The following is a 23422-nucleotide window of genomic DNA, read 5'->3' as shown; positions in this document are numbered from 1 at the left end:
TCCAAGCGGTTTAAGAACAGTCAATAATGGAGTCTTCCGCCTGCTACGTCAGACACAATCAAATGAGTTGTACACAAAACATGTGGTGTTTCTCAAAACAGTCAGGTCATAACTAAATAAAACAACAAAAACATTTTCAAATAACATCTCTTTCTAAACCGTTTTACGTCCGATTGTAAAATAATTTCATATAAATGCTTATGTGGTGATAATATAAATAATATAAGTCAACTTCATTTGTCCGAAATGAATATGCTTGTCAGTTGTCAAATTTGTATGGTAGCAAACATTTATCAAATTGTTATCTTCTATTTATAAGAGGTTTCTACTGTAAATAAGGATGGTGTTGCATTTTTAAATTGTTTCTGGTTTCGGTAAATACTTACTAATTCCCTAGGAAGGAAATGCTTTTATTCAAGTAAAAATGGCAGAAGTAATTAAATAATCTTGAAGCTTAGAAGTTCTTTCTGAATCCTTCGCAAATTCTTTTTGTGTTAACGGACGTACCATTACTGTACACCCCTCCCATCCCGCTTCGAGATTTGTTAAGATTTATATGGCTTAATCGTCTTTTGATTTACAAAATAAAAAACACAATTTTTCATATTTGTAGGAATAATTTTGTTATATTTAAATTTGCTGTACATAGAAAATGTTAAGGGAATTGACATGTGCTTTGCTTTCTTGCCAAAAAATAAAATGATTATAGTGAGAACAATTGGGGCTTTTATCAGCATCATATTCAATCTCTTGATCTCTTATAAGTTACAGCTAACTTGTTGAACTCAGTTGTAAACCTAGTTCAAGAGGGTACTAGTGATGTAGTTTTAAGTAGTTTCGGAAATTCTAATTTCGCTGACCCGGTCACTCTTTTCGTTTTCTGAAAACATTCATTAGTAATACAGACACTTAGTCTAACACAATTTAAGTCCCATAAGCATTTGCGAGAAGACAGCTTGTCAAGTTCTTATTCTAAAGCTAAAAAATGGCTGTTTTAATTTTGACTTTATTCGTGTTGAGGGTCGTGTTAGTGATGAGTGATGTACAGTGTGATTGTAGTGTTTTGACATTTATAAAACAACTCGTCCAACAAGAGATGTTTGAGAGAAAACTAGAAATCAGCATGCTTCGAGCTGATCTTCAGATGATTTCAACAGCGCCTGGATTAATCGAAACCGACTCTTCCACAGGTAATAATTCTCTGTTTTTATTTCATTAGTTCCTACTTTTAAAACAGCAGTTTTCTGATAAACAGCAAACGATTTTTTAAACCACATTTCTAAGATCCATATTGTTTTTCAGAATTCATGTGCATTGTTAAGTAACACTGTTGGTGACAGTAACATAAGTAACATAAAATCTGTAAGAAGTTCCTATATCATATCTATCCTAAATTTTGTTTGACCAAACGATTACTCTACTTTATCTAATTAAATCTGAATAGGTTCGGCTATCAGTACCCGTGTAGAGAGGCTGGAACAAAGATTTGCCGAGTTTAAAAATGCATCTGACACTGGACAAAAGACTGGTGCTGAAAATCCTGTGCAAAGTGAGAAATCAGCGAACAATGACAACGACGGGAAACATCTATCATTTCAGACCTTGGTAAAACATGCTTTGAAGAACGAAAAATTGGAAAGAATAAACTTTATTTCTCAAGTTCAAAAACAAATTGAAACTTTAAAAGATATTGTATCTGAATTTAAAACAAATACAGACATTTTCGTCAATGAACAAACAGAGAAATGGTCAGAAGATTATGAACAATTCGAGAAGAATATATCAGAGCAGTTTTCAGACTTTAGGGAATCATTACAGTTAAGCTCTCAAGAACATGTTAGGCAAATAACAGCTGGTATGAAAGCTATTATGGACGATGTGAAACAATTGGAACAAAATACATCAAAGAAAATGGATATCTTCAGAGAGAGTTTGAGGAATGACCGTGAAGAAGGTAACTTACGAATTCAAGCAGTTTCAAATGAGATTGCCGATAATGTGACAGATATCAGAGAAAACGTTCGCGAATGTATTACTGCCATAGATTTGCTGAAGTCTGGCGTCAATGGAATAACATCAACTCTTAGCAGTTCTGAAGAAAAAGTGTCACAACTTCATGATCAAGTCGAGGAACACATTAAAGGGGCAGAGAGACGGTTTAGCTTAGTCTCCAGAAAAGGTAGGTTTATCAAAGGAAAACACAACAAAAGTTTTGAGTAATGGAAAGGGCTTTTGAAAATAGTTTGATAGTTAATTGACAACTTACAGGAACAAAAAACATCCTTGTATAAATAGCATGTGCTATTAGCTTTGACAAATCGCTTTGGTATAGATCTATATTCTATTCAACTTCTATTGCATTTTTAACAAACAGTCGCTTACAGCTATAGATTTGCGGTATTATTACTAATATTATTTCATCATGTGGAAAACAAATGTGTACATACATGACCTTGTGTATTTAATAAATGACTTAAGTTTTAAGCACATTATTTAATGTTGCTTTAACAGTCGGAACGTGTCATGGTGCTAACTGGGAACGTCATGGGATAAGTCTACACTCCGCATTCAAACTTAAATTGTTTGGTGCTTCTGTGAGTATAAAATAACTCATTCACATTTTAGTAATTGCACAAAATGGGGAAGAAAATAGGCAGGGTTCATGTTTTAACAAAAATGTTTTAATAGTTAATTACAAAAAACTTAGTATGCGATATAAAAAGCCCGGCTATTTATCACATCCGTTTTCAAATTTCGGGTCATATTGAAAAAAAACCCAATTTGCACCCTCTAACTGTGCGCACCAATTATCGCATCGAAGGGTACCCCAAACGGTTGCCCCACCGGGCCTTTCCCGTTTTACACTTAATTGCCGTATTTACACGACTGAAAAGGGGAAACGGATTTTTTTTGTTCTAGGGATCTAAAAACTTACAGTATGAAATAGGGGGATTGACTTTAGAATAAAGCAACATAAGTTTTTTTTTTAAAAAATTCAGTTTTTTTTTAGTTTAAAAAAGTAAAAAAAATACCCCCAAAAAACACGAAAAACTATTACAATTTTAATATACCGACTTTCGCCGAAAGGCTTCATCGGGGTATTTTTTGTACAGAAATAAACGCACTCATAATGCAAAATGTAACGCCCCGGGGCGATTACACGTGCGGATACGGAATGTCAAGATAAAATGGCTTTTCGTATTGCCTCTTGTTAGGCTTTGGGTGTGTGCGCGTGTATTTTTGGGGGTTTCCTTTTTTTTGTTTTTTTTGTCCTCGTGTTTGGCTTTGTTTTGGTGCGCGCGTTTTGTGTGTGTGTTTTTGTGGGGTTGCACTCTGCTTTGGTGGGTTTTTTCGTTTTGGGGAGGTCGATTTTGGTACGGGCTTTTCCCGTTTGAATTTGGTTTTTTTTTTGCCTTGGCCGCCCCGGGGGTTAAACACACACAATAAAAGACATTGCAAAAACCAAATTTTTTTACAAGATATCATTAATTTTATACAGATGTCCCTAGAAGGAACTTTGCTAGTTTTTAACTTGTAAATAAAAATAGGTCTTTCTTTTCGGGAAGGGCCTGCGCTGAAAAGCTTCCCCCGGGCGGAAAAAATTTTCGAAGACGTTCAATGGATACTTTGACTGTATGCCCTTTAGGCATTTCGTCTCCTTGACGTACATACATACCCCTCGCAGCAATGTTTTACATAAATACAACGAGTTAAACCCCGTGGCTACTCAATTAGTCAAATTTTTTTCGTCGTCGTCTTGGAGAAAAATATGGTTGTGAAAAAAGTCGCAGTTTTTTTTTTTATATAAAAAAAAGGAAAAAATTGATTTTTTCTCTTTTGGGTTTCACAAAATTAATAGAAAAATACCATTCAAAAAAAAAAAATACCGATAATTAAAGTAATCTTTATGCCCTGGGCCTAGCCACGTAAATTGACATTCGTCTCAGCTGTGGTAAATGGGCCTTATGAAACGCTTAAACTAATAATTTTAAAATTTTACTGATTGAATAAGGGTACAAAAAAAGAATAGTGAAATAACAATAATGGAATAGGCTGAATCAATAATGAAAAGTTTTTCAAATTTTTTAAAAAAACTTTTTTTTCATTGCAGAAAAAGGGGCAAAGTTTAAATGCTCATCTTGAGAAATAGAAAGCAAGGAAGAAAACGTTTTACAATTTGTTCATGTGAAGGAGCAAAAAAAATTGGGAAAACTTTTTCAATCTCTAAACTTATATATTTCCCTTTTTGGAAATTTCCCTTTTCAAGTGGGAAGTATGTGATAATCTTTCGATATCCGTGTTACTGAAATGTCAATTTTTAAACGCGGATAATAAATAAAACGCAAATCTCCCACCACATTCTAAAAATGGGCCCAAAACAAAGCAAACGTCTTTTTCCCTACAACGGTACGGTTTCATTTTGGCTGAAAAAAAGGGAATTATTATTATTATTATTATATCCTCATTTATAAGCACTCTTTTCATAAAAAAATTTACTTCAAAAGGTTTTAACATAAAAAAATTTATAAATGTTCAAAAAAAAATGGAATTGAACATTTAAAAAAAATTAAAAAATACATTACGGTAATAAATACCAAGTTTTTAAATTGGAAGTAGGCAATCAAAACAGAAACAAAAATACAATACAAAAACATTAATATTTATAAAGCACGGTCAAGCAGAATAGAACAAAGATATCTTACATTTTAAAGACAGAATTAAAGGGTATGAGTCCAAAATCATCACAGCATCAAACCGTCCCGGATTATTGGGTCAATCCCACCTAAAGGGTCCGGAAAAACATCCATGATACATCCCAAAAAAAAACACCCCAACATTATTCTGTCACCTGGGTTCTTATTAAATTTTTTTAATGGCCGCAAAGTACCTACAAATAAGCCGGGTAACATGAATGTTATTGCCAAAAAAGTATGAAATAATGCGTCTTTACGCTTTTCGAAACTTTGCAGGGTCTTGCACCTTTTGCCAATGGGGGGCATTCCAAACCTCCAGCGCTTCTAAAGCTCCTTCCCCAAATCGTTTGTTACATTTGGGCACCCTATTTTAATGCTAATTCTGCACTCAATTTCGGAGGTGTATATATTTCTAGCATGTTCGCTAAAAGGGCGGTGTTTGATTTTTGATGCCTTTAAATTAGTGTTAAAAATTTTTTGTATTCACCCACATTGCCGGGAACCCAATAAATTTCACGCAGAAAGGCTTATATGGCGTATCTGGATGTTCTGGTTACGATTTGCGCCGTTTTTTGGACTTTTGCAGTTTGTTCTTTGACCGTTTTGGAATTCCCAATAGAAGAAGTTCAAAAACCCAAAACTGAGTAACAAGAGATTTGATTAGAGTTTTGGTTGCTTTTTGGGGTTATATATTGTCTTGTGACAAATTTTGCCGCAACTGGCTAGGAATTCCTACACACACTTTCCCAGTTGCTCCATCCTCATGTTCGAATCCAGGAAAGCACCGAGGTTCCTGACACGCTGATTGTTTGTTTTTCAGAGCCGTCCACTTTCACAGATATGTTTGAAACAGATTGTTCTTGTGTTCAATGAAAATATGATTAATTCTTTTTTTTTCGCTTTGTTTTTCAACATTTAGTTTTTCACCCAAACTTACTATATCCTTTAAACAATTTTTCAACGCGATGAAGGGTCTCTTAAATAGACATTTTTTTTTTTGGGGGTTTGAAGGATTGATATAACTGCAAACTCCGCTGAAATGTTTGTTCAGGGTCCTGCTTTCGCAGATGCTCCGACGGTTTTGTGTACATTGTGTATTCTTTGGCCCCAACAACCCTTGGGGGTACACTGTACTTAAATTACACTGTTTTGAACTCCCATCTATGCATAGGGTCTGGTAGGGGTCACTAAGGTATACCTCACCATGCGAGTGGCTTGCCTGTAAACCAAAGGACTTTAAAGGCATAATCAACGTCCCTGGTCAATAGTGTAAAATGCTGCAAGAGACCCGCAACCAAAATAGTCACATTGTTCTTTCCAACGTTGAAGAAGTCATTTTTGAACTTTTAATGGGGCGTTTGGGTTGAGGGGAATTTTTTTATAAGAAATTGATTAACTTCATGAATTTTCGTTGTTCCTCAAGGGTTTTTCAATTCAAACACAAACCATTTTTTTTCTAAATTTTAGACAGAAACGGCATTTTTGACCGTCTATATTTTTTGGGAATTAGAATCTAGGTTTTGGTTTTTTTAAGAAAGGTCTTTTCGTGAATGTTTAACCCTTTTGGGCACATACGAGCATCTAGAACATTCTAATTTTTATCAGGTTTATTCGTCAAACATTCTTTTAAAACCATGGGGGATGGGATCTAGTTCGCATGATTTTTTCGCTAAATTTTGATAATTGTTTTCATTTCTCTCTGGGGTTTGAGTAAATCTACTAATTACCCGTGTATTCATTTCTATGTCATCTAAATCAGATCAATTGGGGGTTTGCGATGCATATTTTTTCTGTTGTTTCGATTTTTCCCAAATAAAGAATCACTAAATCTTGTCAATGCTGTGGGAGATGTAGGTGGTAAAATCACCTAATTTGTATCGACAAGAGATTTTGTAGTTAGAATTGACAAACTCTTAGATACACGAAACCTGATCAATTGTCCCTTATAGCTTTGACAATCGCTGTATAGTCTTATTTATTCAAATTTATTGAATTTTAACAAACAGTCGCTACACTATGATTGCGGTAAATATACTAATATTATCATCATGGGAGCTAACATGTGTACTACATGACCATTGTGTATTTAATATGCTTAAGTTTTAACCTATTTTTGTGCTTTAAGTCGGAGTGTAAGTGCTAACTGGTAACGTCATGGGAGTAAGTGCTATCACTTCGCAATTCAATATCAATAGGATTGCGTGTTTTCTGTGAGTAGTCAAATTACTACATTTCAGATATTTAGTAAATTCCTTCCATAATAGGTCATGATAATAGCATGGTCATGATTTTAATGAAATTATTTTTAGTTAACTACATAAAACATATGTATTGCGATATCAATTGCCGTGATGTTATCACCATTCTCGATTCGAATGCTGGTTTTGTGAAAACATCCAATGCGTACCGTAAACTTGCCAACCAAATTATCGCTGAATGGTCCCACACTGTTGATCGACGGTGTCATGCGCCTGCGTATTTACAGACTGAAGTGAACGGATTATTTGTTATCATCTAACAACTACAGTATGGAAATAGGGATTAGATTTCTGAAAGAAGCAGCCACATAGTTCTTTTTCAAAATTTCTGGTTTTTTTAGGTTAAATAGTGGAAAAATTACCACCAAACACGAAAAACTACTGTAACTGTCTATGCAGCAGCCAATTTGGAGTGAAAAAGTTGCTGCTACAGCAGTGCTGCTCAGGTAATCATTGTAGTTTATAGAATAATGACCTTTTGGGAATGAGATACTGGCCTTATTAAGATAGGAAGGCTGCTATAGGAGGTGACCGCCTACAAGCAGATTTACGTTAAATCTTTATATACCGACGTTTCGCGAAAAGGCTTCATCGGGGTTTTCTTTTGTACAGAAATAAACGCATCTCTAATGAAAATGTACGCCCCGGCGGCGATACCTGCGGATACGAATCAAGTAGGAATGTTTGTCCTTGTGTCGATCCGGGTTCAACATCACACAGATGAACAGCATTGCAACCAATGATTACAGATGATCATTTTATTTTATTAGATGTGCCTAAAGTCGAACTTTTGCTATGCTTTAACGTGTAAATGAATAAGTCATATTTGGAAGATTTGTCGCTAATTGCATTGCCTGTGCGGAAATAGAATTGACGAAGAGTTCAATGGGATGCTTTGATTGTATGTCTTTAGCTGCGTCTCCTTGATACATAATACCGCTGCAGCATGTTTTCATTAATACACAGAGTTAAACCTCGTGGTACTCAATGTGTCTAATTATTTCGTCGTCATCATTGTATGTAGATATGTTGTGAATAAGTCTGCAGTTTTTGTTTTATAATAAAAGAGAAAAATGGATTCTTTCTCTTTTGGGATTACATAAATTAATAGATCTTACATTCAAATAAAAAATAGCGATTAATTAAGTAATCTTTTGCCTCGCCTAGCATGTAATTGCATCGTCTCACTGTCTTGGCATGTACATTGGCCATATAAACGCTTATTAATAATACTATATCTCGTGATTGGATAATGGTACAACCAAAATGTGATAATAACAATGAGGTATAGGGCTGAATTAATAATGAAAAGAATTATTTGGTAATTTTCAATTGCAGAAGAAGTGCAAAGTATTAAATGCTGATCTTGTAGAAATAGAAAGCAAGGAAGAAAACGATTACAATTGTTAGTGAGGAGCACAAAAGTTGGTACTTTTCATCTTCATAAACTGTATATAGTTTCCTGGCAACCTTCAAGTGAAGATGTGAACGTATGCTCGATATACTGTACTGCAAATGTCAAATTTTGAAACGAGGATAATAATTCAGCTGTAATCTCCCATCAGCATTCTATATCGGCCGATATCAAAGCACGTCGTTTTCTACGTATCGGCTTCAATTTGGCGCATAAATCAGGAATGATGTCGGCCCGAAGTCGGCAGCCGGTATCGGGCCAACATCATAATGACATTGGTCTGATATTGGCAAACGATATTTGGCCAACTTCAAAATATTTTTATCGTGGCATTTTACATAAAAATATAAATGCATCTTGATTATTACCTCGATTTATTACATGTAAAATTTTGATAAATACCATCTACAAATTTTGTTTGGAACCTAGTTTGATTAATGCTGACATACATCATATTTGCTTAATAAATTAGCACATATAAGCAATAAGATTACTTTTTCACGTTTATCAATAATATTTTGAAAAATATAGTTATATTAGAGAATCCAATATCGGCCCGATGTCAATCCGACGTACGAAATGTTACACTGATTGATGTCAATCTACCGATTTCAATGTTTAATATATTATATATAATATATAATATTCAATATTTTATACAACGGCCCGACGTCGGCCCTACATCGGCACATTTTGCCGACATTCTGACATTATACCCATATCGGATCGATATAGTCATGCTTGCTGGGCTATGCATGAAAACAATGATATGTGAAAGATTTTTTGCTGTTGATATGTTGTCAAAGATAGGTGTAATAATAATATAATAATATTTATCCTGTCACTTGCAGTATTTTCGACCCGATATCAGGGTGCCGTATATCTTTCTTGATACCGTCGTTAACACTGATGGATATACGGTCATGATCAGTGACTTATGATCATTTGTTGTTATAGAAATTGCACTAATCATCACCATTGTGTTGGAAACGCCAACTAAGAAAATGATGTAATATAGTTTTATCAAAACGAGAGTTATTGCGATTTTTAATGAACACATACTGTGTCGTTGATATGTCATTATATAGTGAGTCCTCAATTGACGTCTTAACGGCCACTTATTTTTAAAATAATGCCAAGATCGGAATAATCATGACAATAATAATATAGTTAGTGCTAATGGAGATTTATTGCCGTCCACGTTATCAGGTTGCCTCGCTCACCCGATAACTCCTCATCGCAGAAACTTCTCACTAAGCACTAACTATTAGTCGTCTAATTAATCCGAAATTCTCTTATTTCTCATACCGAGAAATAGCAGTATTATATCTCACTTTTAATTAGGACACATGGACGAGCCTAACCTGTAGCTTCATGACAGGTATTATATTCAAATATAAACTTAAGGACTTTGAAAATCTTTACAGCACTTGATGGATTGCATGACATTACAAAAGAGAACTTCGTGCAGTGGAATCACAAAGTGCTTTTAATCTAAAGATTCAGAAATGGGCCCCAAACGATAATGATGCAGTGCAAATGGATGTGCAAGTATATGCAAGACAAATAATTTAATGGTCAATGGAACGACCTACCTTGCGTACGAATGTTACCGTTCATCTGTCAAAAGGATCCAGAATTATGATTTATGGTCCATCAATTGTTCACCTTTTTTCTATTTCTTGTATACACGTTTTCGTTACCATACTCATAGACAAACAAATACTGTGCTTTGGACAGACAAATAATGAATTACAGTATTTACATGATATTTAATGATACATAACTATTTATGGTGTTAAGACATATATTCATTTCTCTGAATAGTTTTGCATTGCATTATGTGCTGCTTTAATACGTTTGAAATATCTATTTATTCTCCACAGGGCGTTTATTTAGAGTGAGTTTGACGTTTAGTCTCCCCCAGGAACATATTGTTTTTGCCCTGTCGTCCGTACCGTAGTCCGTACTCACGCTCGAGCAAAAGGGAACTTTGACCTTAGAACGTTCAAACTCGTAGGTGCTGGTAACGACCCCTATTGTTTTGGGTACTCCGTAAAAAGGTCACAGGCTAGCAGGAAAACCATTCCGTCATAACTAGAGAACCACTTGACAGAATTGAACTTCATGAATATTGGCAATGAAGAGAGATGTGCCTATGTTTTGGACACTCTCAGTCAAGGTACAGGCTAACATTGTAAACTTCGTAAAGACTTTAGACCACTTGCCCCAAGTTGAAAACTTCTAGGATGATGTCATGAAGAGTAGATGATCCCTAGTTTGGGGCATGTCAAAGTGTCAGTCACAGGCCCAAACATTGAAACCATTTCGACAATAACTAGAGACCACATGATCCGAACTTGAAACTTCATACTGTTGTCTAAGTAGACCCCTATTGATTTTGGGTCACTCCATCAAAGTCAAGGTCACAGGGGCCAGAAATGACCAAACAATTTCTGATCATACTAGAGAACACTGACCGAATTGAATTCATAGGATATTGTACATGCAAAGTAGATACCCCTACGTTTTGGGGTTCCTCTGTCCAAGGTAAGGTCACAGAGGCCTAACATTGAAACCATTTCCGGTCAGTAACTTGAGAACATTTGACCCAGAATTGAAACTTATATTGATGTCATGCAGAGTAGATGACCCTAATCGATTTTGGGTCACTCGTGACATCAAGGTACAGGCTGAACATGAAAACAATTTCCGGTCAGTACTAGAACACTGCCAATGATAATTCATAGATGTTGGTCATCAGAGTAGAGACTAACGATTTTAGGATCACTCTGTTAAGGTCAAGGCCACAGGTGGCCTGAACATGGTAAACATTTCCAAATAAAATCTTGAAACCTCCGACAGAAGTTTAACTTCATAGGATGATTGTTATGACGAGTAAATGACCTATTTTTTGGGTCAGTCCATAAGTCAGGTCACGGGGCTGAACATTGATAAAATTCCGTATAGAATAACACTTGACCAGTATGTTGAAAACTTCATAGAGATGATTGAAATGCATAGATGACCCTATTGATTTTGGGTCAGTCTATAAAGGCAAGGTCACGTGCCTGTTCATGAAAATCTTTTTGAATACTTGAGAACACTTGACTCAATGTTGAAAACTTAAAGAGTTGGACTCAAGTGAACCCCTATATTTGATCTCTTGATCAAAAGGTCAGGTCACAGAGCTTAACCAGTGATTGAGACCATAGGCCAAGAATGTTGAAATATTTGCAGGAGGCTGGACATGCCAAGTAGATGATCCCTATTGCATCATATGTCCTTTGACTTCGCTCTGAACCCTATTGACTTCTGCCTATAGACTTTGCATTGGGAGACATCGCTTTTACAAATGCATTTCTAGTGTTGTGAGGCTGGATGTTGTTCTGATAACTTGATATTAAACAGCTTATCAAATGGATATGAACATTTATGGAGTCGTAGAGAACAATACACGTGTCTTTAATACAAGAGAAAAGTAGTAATTTACATAATCTTGTAAAACTTTCGAAACTTATATAATTTTTCACGATCCGTGTGTTGCCTTTATTCCAAAATACACTGAAACGCTTTGAAAACGCACATCTAACGTAAACCTTAATAACTACAGTTTGAACCGTAGGTATTATTTATTTTTTTTAGGGACCAAGCTCTATAAGTCACCCATAAAGAAAACACGTGTAATCACGTGTGTATTTGTCAGGAGACTTGCATCTGGAGTCGCGTACGTAAAAATAGATAGACCATGCTCTTGTAGGCATTTTCGGAAAGATAAACTAAAATACATCTATATAATTAACATTTCATTGCTACATTTTCTGAAAGTACTTAGTCATACTTGAGCTGAATCTCCTCAAACACAAGTGCTGCAAACTTAATGAATAACGACGTATTGATGATGCACGGCCGACTATATTTTTACTCATTCTTATAGATCTACTATTTTGTGTACACGCAATTACTTATCAGATGTATGCTGTTGGTTGTGTAAGTCGTAGTAACTTCAATAAACCTCTTCGGCAGAAAATAAACATGTTTTCAAGTAATTGATACGAGACATAAAACAATAACGTGTGTATTATTCAACACAATGGCCATAGCTGTCTCAGTTTAAAATTTACGGAAATAACACATTCCGGCCTTGTAAATATGAGTCAAAGGATTTATCCCCGTTATATACCGAAACAAATGAAACTGGTGGGTGCATCGGCCGTTTTCTCAAATATCTCTGTACAGTCAGACAGGGGACTGAGATTTATGTTAGTTTTTTTAGAATATCATGTTATATACAGTCCTAATCATTTAAACACTTCAAATGGCTGCTTCCTAGAAAAACATTCGCATTTTCATAGAATCATCCGGGTTTGTTTCTCGAAAATCGTTCGAAAAATTTACTCAACGCATCTACGCAGCGCAGTCAAATGGGTATCGTTCTGTATCTTACTTCTTGTCGAACCTTATTCATATTCTATGAAAATACGCATTCTTTGTCCGAAAAAGTAACTCTTTTAATATGAGATGTTTCAATATTTTTTCTATCCCGATAAGCACTGTATATCTGAATTCTTCATTTGAGTAAGCCATACAGCTGGCTTACGAAAGGTCGGTGGTTCTACCCAGGTGCCCGCTCGTAATGAAATAATGCTCGAAGGAGCACCTGGGATTTTCATCTACCGTCAAAAGCTTGAAGTCGCCATATGACCTGTTAATGTGCCGATATGACGTTAAACCCAAGTGAAATGAAAGTAATAATTACGTCACAAGTTGAACTTATGAACTCTTTACTGTTTTAATATGGGAGAATTTCTATTCACTTAAAAGTGATATTCAGTCAATTATGTAATGTACATATAAAAAACTTCATGATCTTAAACTGAAACTTATTAGTGACCTATTAGAATTTATTTAGTGTAGGCCCATAGATGTCTAAAGGTAATGTTAGCACGGTCGGTCTAGAAGCAACACCTGTTGCGATCCTTGGTACTGGCTTAATGTAACGTATAACACTTTAGAAAATTTTATTCGCAGAAATCTTCCAAGACTTAAAATTTTTATTATGTTTAGAAAGTGCAAAAAGCTATACATGTTTACAAAGGTCTTTTCAATCTATAAATATAAAACAAAAGTGATCATAGAGCTTATAACTAATTAAAGATTGTTTTACTGTTATTTTTCAGGAAGATTATTCTTAAAACTGCACGGGTTTAATTATTTTATGTAAATGGACCAGAATCTAGGAAGGATAGATGCTTTTGATGATGATATATCGAGAGGTAATCATAACCACCCTCAAAAGCAGTCGGCTCAGTGCACCATTTGAAAATATTTCAAAAACTTTGACTGGGTCTCCCAATTTTCCCAACGGTGATTTCTGGTCAGTTTTATACTGTGGGGACCAAAAAACTAATGAGAAAACATTTTTTTTCTGTAAAGCAGTTTATTTGAATCAACACTTCAAGTTTTTTTTTATTACTGCTCGTGAACATACTTAATCAAACCGAGTCTGCAATTTTCATTGTTTGCTTTGTTCTCGGTGCTTCCGAGGGATCTACTTTTCAGATTATAGCGGGTGTTAAGTGCTGTGTGGTGGCGGTAAAAAGTCGCCCCGACTTCATCTCAGTGTTGTAATATTTTCTGGTCTTTCGGGATAATTGATTTCAATTCATTTAGATTTAAGATTGAATACTGCTTAAGCCGGTGCTAGAGGGCGTGGGCATTGTTGCATTTTCCATTACTGCTCATGAACAGACTCAATCAAACCGAGTCTGCAATTTTCACTGTTTGCCTTGTTCTCGGTGATTCCGAGGGATCCTCTTTTCAGATTATACTTATACTACGCGATCATAACCGATATATGGAGTGTTTAAATATTCTAGAACATCGTTCTGCTATAATTTATTTTGATAAGTACTGCCTTTATAAAGTGGATATAAAAGGGGAGCTCTACATTATTGACGCATGTATAGCACCAAATAGTAGGTCGACATAAAGTCAGCTGGACATCACTTCAATGTTATGAATATAAAATAATAAATAAATAAATAAAATGTATTAGCGTTTGATGGTCCTTTCACACTTCCGTAGAATCAACATTTATCACACGAAATTCATTTTGAAGTCTCAGTGATGACACTGTTGATGTATATTTAAGACTATTTTTGTTATTATACGCAAATGACACTGTTTTACTGGCGGAAAGTCAGACAGATTTGCAGAAAGCTTAAGATGCTATGTTTGAATATTGTGACTTATTACATACTCATTTATGAACTCCGTTAAGTATAAATGGAACCTAACACGTCAATAATTTTCCATATTGACGTCCAAATTTCATATCAGGTGTGTGACGTCATTTAAAACGTCAGTTTCATGTATCTCATCGCGTTTAAAAGTTCTTTAACGACGATATTTTAAGTTTTACTCAGGCTTAAGAACAAATTTATATCATTTATGTAATAATTGTGTGTATAAATGCGTATGTAATAAAAAGATTATTAGATTTGCATCTAGAAATATGCACTCGTTCTTTCGCGGAATAATATTGCGCTCCTAAAGTTGCACAATTTTTCCGCTGCTGACGTTGTGCATATTTATCGATACAAATCTAATAACCTTTAATTATGGGATTTACATGTTAATGAAGCTAAAACTAAAATATATTTCGTAAAGCTAAGCGTAGCGAAAGGGCATTTAGATTCATGTATAATGGTAAACAGTTAGAAATTGTTGATGATTTTTCGTATTTGGGCATTCTTTATCATTATAATGGTAAATTTGATAAAAATAAGAAAAATCTAGTCGATCAGGCACAAAAAGCAATGTTTTCGGTTATCCAGAAAAGCCGCAAACTCAGCTTGCATCGATGGAAACTACTGATTTTGTTTGTGAAACATTTGTTTAATACTCTGTCAGTATTTCTGTATTAGTAGTTTTTGAGTTGTCTCAATTTCATCTTTGGTCATTTAGTGTGGTTTTTCTTATTCAGACATGTTTATTGTAATCTAACATGTTTAGTTTGTACCGCATTTTGTACATTTTGTACACTTTGTACAGTACTGATTTTAAGACTATTTTATTATTTCACTTGTTTTATCCACATGCATATTATATGTCATGGATTATAAACAAAACTAAACAAAACTGAAAATATTTCTGAAATGTCTAGGTCTGCATCTCTCAAATACGGAAAACACGGAAATATCTTACATCCGAGGCAGATACTGACACTTTCAGACAACACCAAAAAGGACCTTTTGAGCAATTTGACGTTCAAAAATCTCTATGTACCCTTGCTCCGTTACGGACGCCTGTGGGATTTGTGTTTCTTCCGAGATCAAATATGTTTTCGTAGATGAAAAGCTGACATGTCGTGTTAAAGCCCAGCTTTTTTCAAATCGTTGAAAAATGCAGAAAAATGACTCCCCATTAGCAAAAGTAAAGAAGTCCACGCGCATACATTTTGACGGGATGACCCCAGCGCTTCACCCCTGACTATCGAACAATGCGGAGGCGACTTTCGTGTTCAAGTGTAGCATGTTTACTTTCATATTCTTTACTTCCGGAAATAGCTGAAGGTCAAGTGACGTCATTTTCTATGTTGTCAAACAACATACATGTATATGCCTGGTGAGTGCCCGATGTCCTAAGGATATTGCGTGCCATGCAATGAGATTCTACACAGATATTATCACTGTCTGTGCATTAAAAAGTAAAACGAAGACTCTGTTTTCTTGAACACTTTATAAAATATGCTCGTAAATGTCAGGTGGCCAATTAAAATTTTAGCTCAGTGTAGTATAAATTATATTTCTTTTTTGATTATGCTTAACCTACCTCATGATTTTTCCGTATGCAATGTATATTTTAACAAAATGATTTGAAAAGGTTTCAACAAAATAATCAAATTATGAGTATTCCGTCTGAATCAAAGTTCATTGGTTTTTATTCTTCAAGGCAACAAACCAGGAATAAATCGAATAAAACTGAAATATGTTGATAAAAATGAAAGAGAGAAACATTTCATTAGTGAAAACAGATATAAACCCAACAGTGTTTTTCATGTGCTTCTACTTGATATCTCGGTTTTCAGTTTGTGAATCCAGTCTTAATATTACAACAGACATTATAATCATATAGACCAATTAGCACTTTTTAAACGATGAAGTAAAGTTAAAGCATTTTTTTTTCGTGTAACAACGTCTGCAGAATGCCAAGGGATTGGTAGGGCGAATGCACCAACATAGCCCAAATAATTTTACAGATATCGCTTCTCGAAAATAAAACGTGCGTTATCGCTTTCCTTGCATAAAACACAAAAAGTGCTTGAAATGTAAAAATATAAAACTATTCAGGTGGCCGATTCGCGTTGTTATACACTCCTGTTCCATATATTCATTTCCAGGGCCTACAGTAATGGCGTAGATTATAATACATATTTGGTTCAAACTTCTAAATGTGTGCCCAATACTCTAAGACTTAATTGATGCATGCTACTATAATTTATATGTTTGATAATCGAAGATATATTTAGAGATAGACCCTAAAATTTTCAATGATAGTTATGCATTAAATAAAGTCTAGAAATTGATTTCCAAGTCCTTGAAATAACCAAAATTGATTTCACAAATGTGAAGTTTATGATAGTTTTGTTAATATCAATTTTTAGGTTGAGACCTATAATTACCGTATTCCAGAGCTTGCCAAAAATCAGACTAACCATTTTCACTGAAAGACAGACTAATCCGCTGTAAGGTTTTTGCCCGTTTTTTCGGACTAATCGACAGATACTCGTATTGATATAAACTGTTTTCTGAACATTGTTCTACAGTCGGTTGATATTTTCATATATATGTAAATACAATAAGGTTAAAGAATGCGTCATTTCGTATTGAAATTATGTTTTTAAGTCTGTTGATCCATCGAGCATGGTTAAGTTGAAAAGCTAAGGTGTATTCCTTTAAAACACTTCAGAAAAACCGCAGACGTGACCGAAGCGCATGAAAATATGCTGTGAAAAAAATAGTTCAAAACGTATAATAAAGATTTCTCTAGTTTAGCCTTAATACATAATGCACTCATCAGTAATAAAACAGCATATGATCTGAATCATTTTTCTAGTTGTATAGGATATAGATCTGCATGCGATTCTTTCTACCTCTCCTGATTCGAATGACAAGGGAGATCACTGTGTAGGAGTAAGCTAAATGATAAACTGCTTTATTTCATTTTAAAATAGATTTGCTTTCTGAATGACTTCCCTTTATTCTTTTTTTATCCTTATTTTTGTACAGCTTTTATAATGACCGGTTCATATTATTTATTATTTAACATTTTATTTTATCGTCTTAATATCTTTGTAAGACTGATGTAAAATTGAGTCAAAATATTTGTTTAAGATTTCCTTTTTATAAATAATTATAGCTGTAGTATATTAATTTCTACAGTGCTCCACTGTAACATGGAAAGCTAAGGAAAATGGTCGTGCTGCAAGTACACGTCTGGTTAACTTACCTATTTGTCTCGATATTTAATGTAACAACCTATTTTAATACTTACAAGATAAATAATTGATATTCCTTGCAAATCCTGAATACATTTAAATATTAGGGGTACTTTACAATGACTTTTAACAACATTACATCAGTTTCGGATTTGTATTATAATTGCTGTTGAATTGAAAAATTCACATGAACGTTGTCATTTTGATAAACGTTAATAAAACAGAGTAAAAGCTACAAAGTTTTTAAAATAGATTATTAAGCAAAATAGAATCAAAGCAGTACATAACGAGAATTTATAGTCGGTTAAAAATCTCATCAGAGTTTATGTTACTTGTAACTGTCTTTCCGACTCAATTAATAAATCTTATCTTAGAATATCAAATTTGGGTGTTTGCCTGATGTGAAGTTTCTACGTATGTGTGCCCGATAAATGAAACTGTTTGATTTCTTTTAAGCAAAATTGAATCAAAGCCTATCAACGGGGCATTTGCGTCTTCCCCCGATGATATTCATGTGTATAGTTCTTTTTCTTATCTCAAAACTGCATGGAAGTCGAAACAGCAGGATCTTGGGATAGATACAGGTCTCAGTTTCCGGCTTGGTGGACCCCACTGACTTCTACTGTTGTTTTAGCAGGGTCGGTCGTTTGTACAAACATTTTTAACAAGGTAGCGGAGTTTAAAGACAACAACTCATGAATTAAAGAAGTGGGGTTGCAACATTTTTCATGTTTTGGTGTCACGATTACTTAAGTCGTGACATCAGTACATTTTATTTCTAGGGTCGGCTAAACAAGAAGTTGATTTCGCAGAAATGAATAGAATTATACAACCCTTTTTCCAATAATTGTGAAAGATGGTGTATTTGATATGTGATATCGTGTTAAATTTTGAAAAATAATAGGATTTTTCTATTCTGCTCAATACTTTGAACATAGCTACATAGAAATACTTTTTAAAGTATGTCTTCTAGCTTATAGACTAAGTTAAGAATAAGATTCTTATTTGTCAAAACATTATTCTATATATCTGAAAATTGTGTTTTTGATTTGTGGAAGTCGACAAAATGGCTCTTCTTAATAAGTAGCCTTATTTTTAATACATAACGATTTGTCAAGAAAACATTCACTCAAACATTATGCCTGCTGCCAACTGTAGATTTGTTCTTTAGTTTTCGAAACGCTGTAACATACTGTAATCCAAAGACCGACACGCAGAGGTACATCCAAGATGGTATACATGTGTAGCTTTTGAATTCTTAACCTTTCTAGAACAGATCTCACTTATATGCCAATCCTGCTAGAACAAATCATAATTCTCGTTTAATTTATCTATTAAGCCTCACAATTTAGCAACTGTACCAAAAAAAAATTGAAACCTAGCAAAAAGTCATGGGAGGTGAGCAAATTTAAAATCTTGGCGACCTGATTACTTGGAGAATGATCTTGGAGTTAACTTTTGAGGTGTTGAATGTTTGTTGAACCTTTCTGTGTGTTGTGCCTGCAGTAAGTGCATTGCCTGTAGTCTTCTGATTTTACAATATTATTTTCATATCCTTCTAATTTACGCTTGATAATTCTTTTGATTTACTAATTTATCACCACAATTTAGCAATTCTTGGAAATATGCTTCAACTTACAATTATAGAAAATGGCACTTTTGTTTGTTTTATCTTTCTTGAATGATAAGGGCAGTTTGGAAACAAGGGAAGCGCATTTATGTACACAATGAGTTTGTAGTTTCTGTTGAATAAACATTGTTTGGAAACGCAAATATGGTATAGGTAGACAGCAGGAAATACAAACTTTACTGTAACTTTACCAAACAGCTTCGACTAACCTTTCGAAGCATATAACGTAGCTTAAAACATCAGCAGACATTCTGTTTATAAACAAGCATAAATAAAGCTGATATTTGACATGAAAATGGGTTTTACTAGTCGGGAAAAACCTATTTATATGGACTAAATTCGAGTAGACCATGGTGGCATATCCGGCGAATAACTACCTTCATGCCTTATATACCAGCCCCTGCGAAAGTGAAGGTTACTTACACAATTCGTACTAGTTCGATAAGTAAACGTCGGATTTTAATATTTTAAGATTTTGAAATTTCATATAGTCCGATGTTTTATCGAAGTTTTTATAAATTTGCCGGTAGACCTTTCCGCAAAAAATCTTGCGGATGGTTTTACAAGTTCACGGTGGAAGTGACTAAAATGTGATAGGTAAATACCAACAACGGACAAAGAAAACCAATTTTACACATCCATTGAACATACTGTCTTACTGAAATTAGCGAAGACCTGTCCTCACTTTGAAAGTGAAATTTACATGCATTCGCTTTTGCATCACAACACGAAACTGTCCAATTTTCTTTATTATAAAAAATGATTTTAGACGCAAAGTATTCTCGTGGTCGGATTTTATAAGAAAAAAAATGCGGCCCGTTACTAAGGTATTGTCTGTGTAGTGTGCATATGACTAATTGATGGGTGTAACCAGCATTTATTGGTTGTGTTAAATTAAAATTTATTTCATTAAAGGCCTAGATTTTGGCAGTGGGGCGAGGGATTTCTGTCTTCACCAGCACAGTTGGGGGCTAATGACCATCACCGTATGGTTCCAATAAACAAGGGTCATAGTTTATTGGAGAGTCAGTCTACCTTACAATAAGTGAGAAGGGGAAACAATGTAATTTATTTAATTTATAATGAATAATTGATAACTTATAAAGTTGTACTAGTTTTCTGGCATTTCTATGTAAAGAAAAATATTTGTTGATCAAACACAGTAATAAAATAATCAGAAACTTATTTCCACACTAATGAAATAATGAGAAACTTACTTAAAGAAATATGCAAGTTTTTATTTTTTTCAAATTCTGTCTGGAGAATTGTGATATTTCAGAAAAATGTGACTTTCACTCATCTAAAGCTGGCAGAATACTATAAATAACATTTGTCTAAAATTGAAAACAGAATGTGCATTTCAAAGTTACAAAGCAAAGCATTAAAAAAAGTCACTTTTGGCAACATACTGAAAATGAAAATAGAGTATAGATGGAACACAATAATTTTATATTCAAATAATGTTGATTACATGAATACAAGTAAATTAATTTCCAATTCGAAAAATATTGTTTGTCAGCACAAAGAACTCATGAAGTTTTCACTATACTTGTGTTTTATTATCATTATTATTTTCAATATCATTACTGTATATTTTATCATCCTATACGTAATATAATAATAATGATTATGATTTATTATTATTATCATTATAACATTAAAGTAATAGTTATTATAATCATCTGTATAATATCAAAATAATAATTATTATTATTATCATTCCACATTCACTGAAAAAAAAAATATTTTTTTCAACTCCACTGCACACATCTTCATGGTCTAGTTTGGACCCCTGCTGTGCTAATTGCCCTCTAATCAGTTGCTGTTACATAATTGCTGATAAGCAGCAGATAAGATGGGAGAAGTATATTGGATTGGGGGAGGGGGGGGGGTACACTTATATAGTAGTGAATCTAGGCCTTTAAGTTATGAGTTCATATAAAGCAGTTTAAAAATCTAGTCTACATGCATTCGGCGGTACAAGTGCGTTAAATAATGGCCCCAGATTAATTTTACTAGTGCGTTGTTCATGATATTTAATTAAAATACGCTAGAATATTCTGTGCTATGTGTTGGGGAAGTAATTCCTGACGCAATTTAAATTACGGTAAACCAATATATCACGTGTTTTAGAGTTGTCCTACATTACACTTCAATAAAATAAGGTTGAAATTTTTGCTATGTAAATGGCTGTCATTCAATTAAACTTGACAAAGGGACATGTTGAACATCCAAATATTAAAAGGTGCCCTGTGCAAATTTAATGTTATTGAACTACTTACCAGAACCACATGTTTTTCGAAAGGTTTCAACCTTTCTGTGCTTTCAGCGCTTTGATTAATTTAAAGTTGCGATCCACAAAGAATGACAACTCTTGCCTTAGGCTAGTACTTATAAGCAGAGATATCTATTAGTTTACTTCCCTTGCAACTACACAATTGAGTGGAAAATGAAAACTGTTTTAAACACAATTTCATACATTTTTGCACAACAAGAACATTTAGGATTTATTCATTTGTGTTTGATTTACCACTCAAAACATGGTTCCTATGATTCTGTCAACTTACATATGGTAAAAAAATAACTTTTAACAAGCCAATAATAAAATAAAGTACCAGTAAGTAGATAATAGTGCAGATAATACAGTTTTGCTTGTATCAAAATGTCACAATAGAAGCACTTTTGTAATACAGAACACCTGGTACGATTTTTCCTATGCCTAATATATTTAATACATACTGCTATATGTTTTCGATGATCGAAGACATATTTAGTATTAACTACGTAATATGTGTTCAATAATTTAAGACTTGTTTAATACATACTGCTATATGTGTTTGATAATCGAAGACATGTTTAATACATATCGCTATTATCTGTTCGATAATCGAAGACATATTTAAAAGGCACTAATAAAATATGCGTCCTATAATTTATGTTCGATAATGATTGGTTGAACCACAATATGTGATATGCCTACGTCAACAATTAAAATGACTGACTACGGTAAATCCTGGTGGCAAGCATTTCATTCTGTAAAAAGCATTTTTGAAAACAATGGCAGTATGTTCACATATATTCAGTAATGTATCAAATATGTCTTCGATTATTGGACATATAAATATAGTTAAAACAAGATCAGTGCGATAATCAAATACATTTTGTTTTATCATCGAACAAACGTAACATGAAAATAATTATTTATATGCGATAATCGAACAGAAATATAAACAAGTAAACGCATATGTAACCGATTATTGAACATAATGTAAAAATCGAACATAGACACAAATCTTCTGCCATGTATAACCACAAACTTGAATGCAGAATACGCAGAGCACCAAGAGAAACACTAACAAGTACCACGCGAAACAGGTCAGACAACAAATTTCGAAGCGGTGTAAGAACTGTTCATAATGGAGTCTTCCACTTGCTCCATCAGGCACAATTATATGAGCTGTACACAAAACATGTGGTGTTTCTCAATACAGTCAGGTCATAACTAAATAAAACAATAAAAATCTTCAAATAACATCTCTTCCTAAACCGTTTTACGTCCGAAAATAAAAGAATTTCCCATAAATGCTCATGGGGTGACTTTCTATCTTAATAATAAGTCAACTTATTTTTTCCAAAACGAGGCTGCCTTTGAATATGCATGTCAGTTGTCAAAGTTGTATGGCAGCAAACTTTCACCAGATTTTTAACTCCTACTTATTAGAGGTTTCTACTGTAAATAATGAATGTGTCGCATTTTTAAAATTGTTTCTGGTTTCGGTAAAAACTTACTAATACCCGAGGAAGGAAATGCTTTTATTCAAGTAAAGATGGCAGAAGTAATTTAATAAACTTGACCCAAGCTTAGAAGTTCTTTCTAAACCATTCGCATGCACTGCCTCTGTTGCTAACCTTACTTGTGTTAAC

The 23422-nt window shown here is 34.0% G+C and overlaps 1 protein-coding gene across 1 annotated transcript in view; it reads left to right on the top strand.

Annotated features, from left to right (window-relative positions):
* Positions 1 to 970: 970 nt before the first annotated feature.
* LOC123546205 (uncharacterized) overlaps positions 971 to 23422 on the top strand; it is a 33197-nt gene continuing 10745 nt past the window's right edge. The window contains exons 1-4 of the mRNA XM_053525727.1: positions 971 to 1190; positions 1445 to 2179; positions 2512 to 2594; positions 8291 to 8361. Of these exons, the coding sequence (XP_053381702.1) occupies positions 986 to 1190; positions 1445 to 2179; positions 2512 to 2594; positions 8291 to 8361 (1094 nt within the window). The 5' untranslated portion in view covers positions 971 to 985. The remainder of the gene's footprint in view (positions 1191 to 1444; positions 2180 to 2511; positions 2595 to 8290; positions 8362 to 23422) is intronic.

The sequence above is a fragment of the Mercenaria mercenaria genome, chromosome 15 (assembly GCF_021730395.1).
Source record: "Mercenaria mercenaria strain notata chromosome 15, MADL_Memer_1, whole genome shotgun sequence".
NCBI classification, from domain to species: domain Eukaryota; kingdom Metazoa; phylum Mollusca; class Bivalvia; order Venerida; family Veneridae; genus Mercenaria; species Mercenaria mercenaria.
Note: the sequence above shows the minus strand (reverse complement) of the source record. Positions and strands in the feature narration are given on the sequence as shown.